The sequence below is a fragment of the Spinacia oleracea genome, chromosome 4, assembly GCF_020520425.1.
Source record: "Spinacia oleracea cultivar Varoflay chromosome 4, BTI_SOV_V1, whole genome shotgun sequence".
NCBI lineage: Eukaryota > Viridiplantae > Streptophyta > Magnoliopsida > Caryophyllales > Amaranthaceae > Spinacia > Spinacia oleracea.
The window spans coordinates 36,376,246-36,377,690 of NC_079490.1; the positions used below are offsets into that span (position 1 = coordinate 36,376,246).

A 1,445-nucleotide genomic window follows, 5' to 3' on the forward strand; every position below is an offset into this window, starting at 1 on the left:
GACAGGGAAATACGATGGAACGACGGATCCGGAGGATCACTGCACCACCTTTGAACAGCACATGATGCTGTACACAGATTCTGACGCCATGTGGTGAGTGTTCCCATCCACGCTCTTAGGAGTCGCAGCGAGCTAGTATAAGGGCATAGAGGCTCAGTCCATTTACAACTTTAGACAACTGCATGCGGCATTTTTGTCACGCTTTGTGAGCAAGCAGAAGAGAAAGAAATCGTCAGGAGAATTAATGTCGTTTGCTCAAAGGGATAGAGAGCCGTTAAGAGACTATCTCACCCGTTTCAACAACGAGTCAATCACTATCCCCAATCTGCAGCAGGAGGTTGCGGTTCTGGCTTTGATGAGGGGAATGCAAGAGTGTGAATTCAAGAAGTACCTCAGTCGGAAATCATACACTAATCCGGGCGATGTCCTACACAAGGCAAATGAGTACATCAGGGGGGATGAAATGATGAAGATCTCCAGTATAGCAATGGCAACCGGCGGAAGTGCCGGGTACAATCCAAACTATAACAACCCTCAGGCGGGAAGAGGAGGAAACAATTTTCACCAGAATAATAATCAGCAAGGGGCAAGCCAGAAAAACCAGAACAATAGAAATGTCAATCCCCAGGGGCAGAGACCCCGGCAAGATAGAAGGGAGTCCCGAGGACTCTTTGATAATTACACTCCGTTGAACACACCGCGGACGACAATTTACAACATAAACAACAAGATGGGCGGTTGGAGAAGGCCGCCACCAATTTCGAGTAGGGAAAGAAATGTCAAAAAATTCTGCGACTTCCATAATGAACACGGCCACCTCACAGAGGACTGCAGAGACCTCAAAGACAACATTGAGGACATGGTCAGAAAGGGGTATTTTTCGCAGTATAGGGCAAGACAAGGAAACGGTAACAACTCGGAAGGAGGAAACCCTGCCAATTCATACCGGCCACAACAACAGCAAAGTCAGCAACAATATCCCAGAATCGAACAACCATACCAGTCACCCAGAATTGAGCAAAGACCACCGGAAACCAGTGCCAGGGAAGAACAAAGGGATAACGGGAAAAAACCACCCGTATTTGTCATCTCTGGCGGCCTAGTCCACTGAGGGACGATAAGCGGCGCCAGCAGGAGTTTAGAAGAACACAGGCGCATGGTAAACTATCACAACACTAGGGCTTGGCCAAGCCCATCCAGCATACCAGTGATGACCTTCTCGAAATCAGATTGTAGAGGCATCATTTTCCCACATGATGACCCATTAGTTCTAACAATTGATATAGAAAATGCCGATGTGAACCGAGTACTGGTAGACGGAGGTAGCTCAGCAAACATCATATTTTGGGAAGCATTCAAGCAATTGCACATACCAGAGGAAGAGCTGCAAAGGGTGAACTACCCAGTAATCGATTTCTCAGGATCTACAGTGTATCCAGAAGGTA

At 47.4% G+C, this 1,445-nt stretch overlaps 1 protein-coding gene across 1 annotated transcript; it reads left to right on the forward strand.

Annotated features, from left to right (window-relative positions):
• Positions 1 to 244: 244 nt before the first annotated feature.
• On the forward strand, positions 245 to 1,111 carry LOC110788536 (uncharacterized). Its single transcript, XM_021993173.1, has one exon. It carries the CDS (start codon positions 245 to 247, stop codon positions 1,109 to 1,111), a length of 867 nt encoding a protein of 288 aa, XP_021848865.1.
• Positions 1,112 to 1,445: the final 334 nt, after the last annotated feature.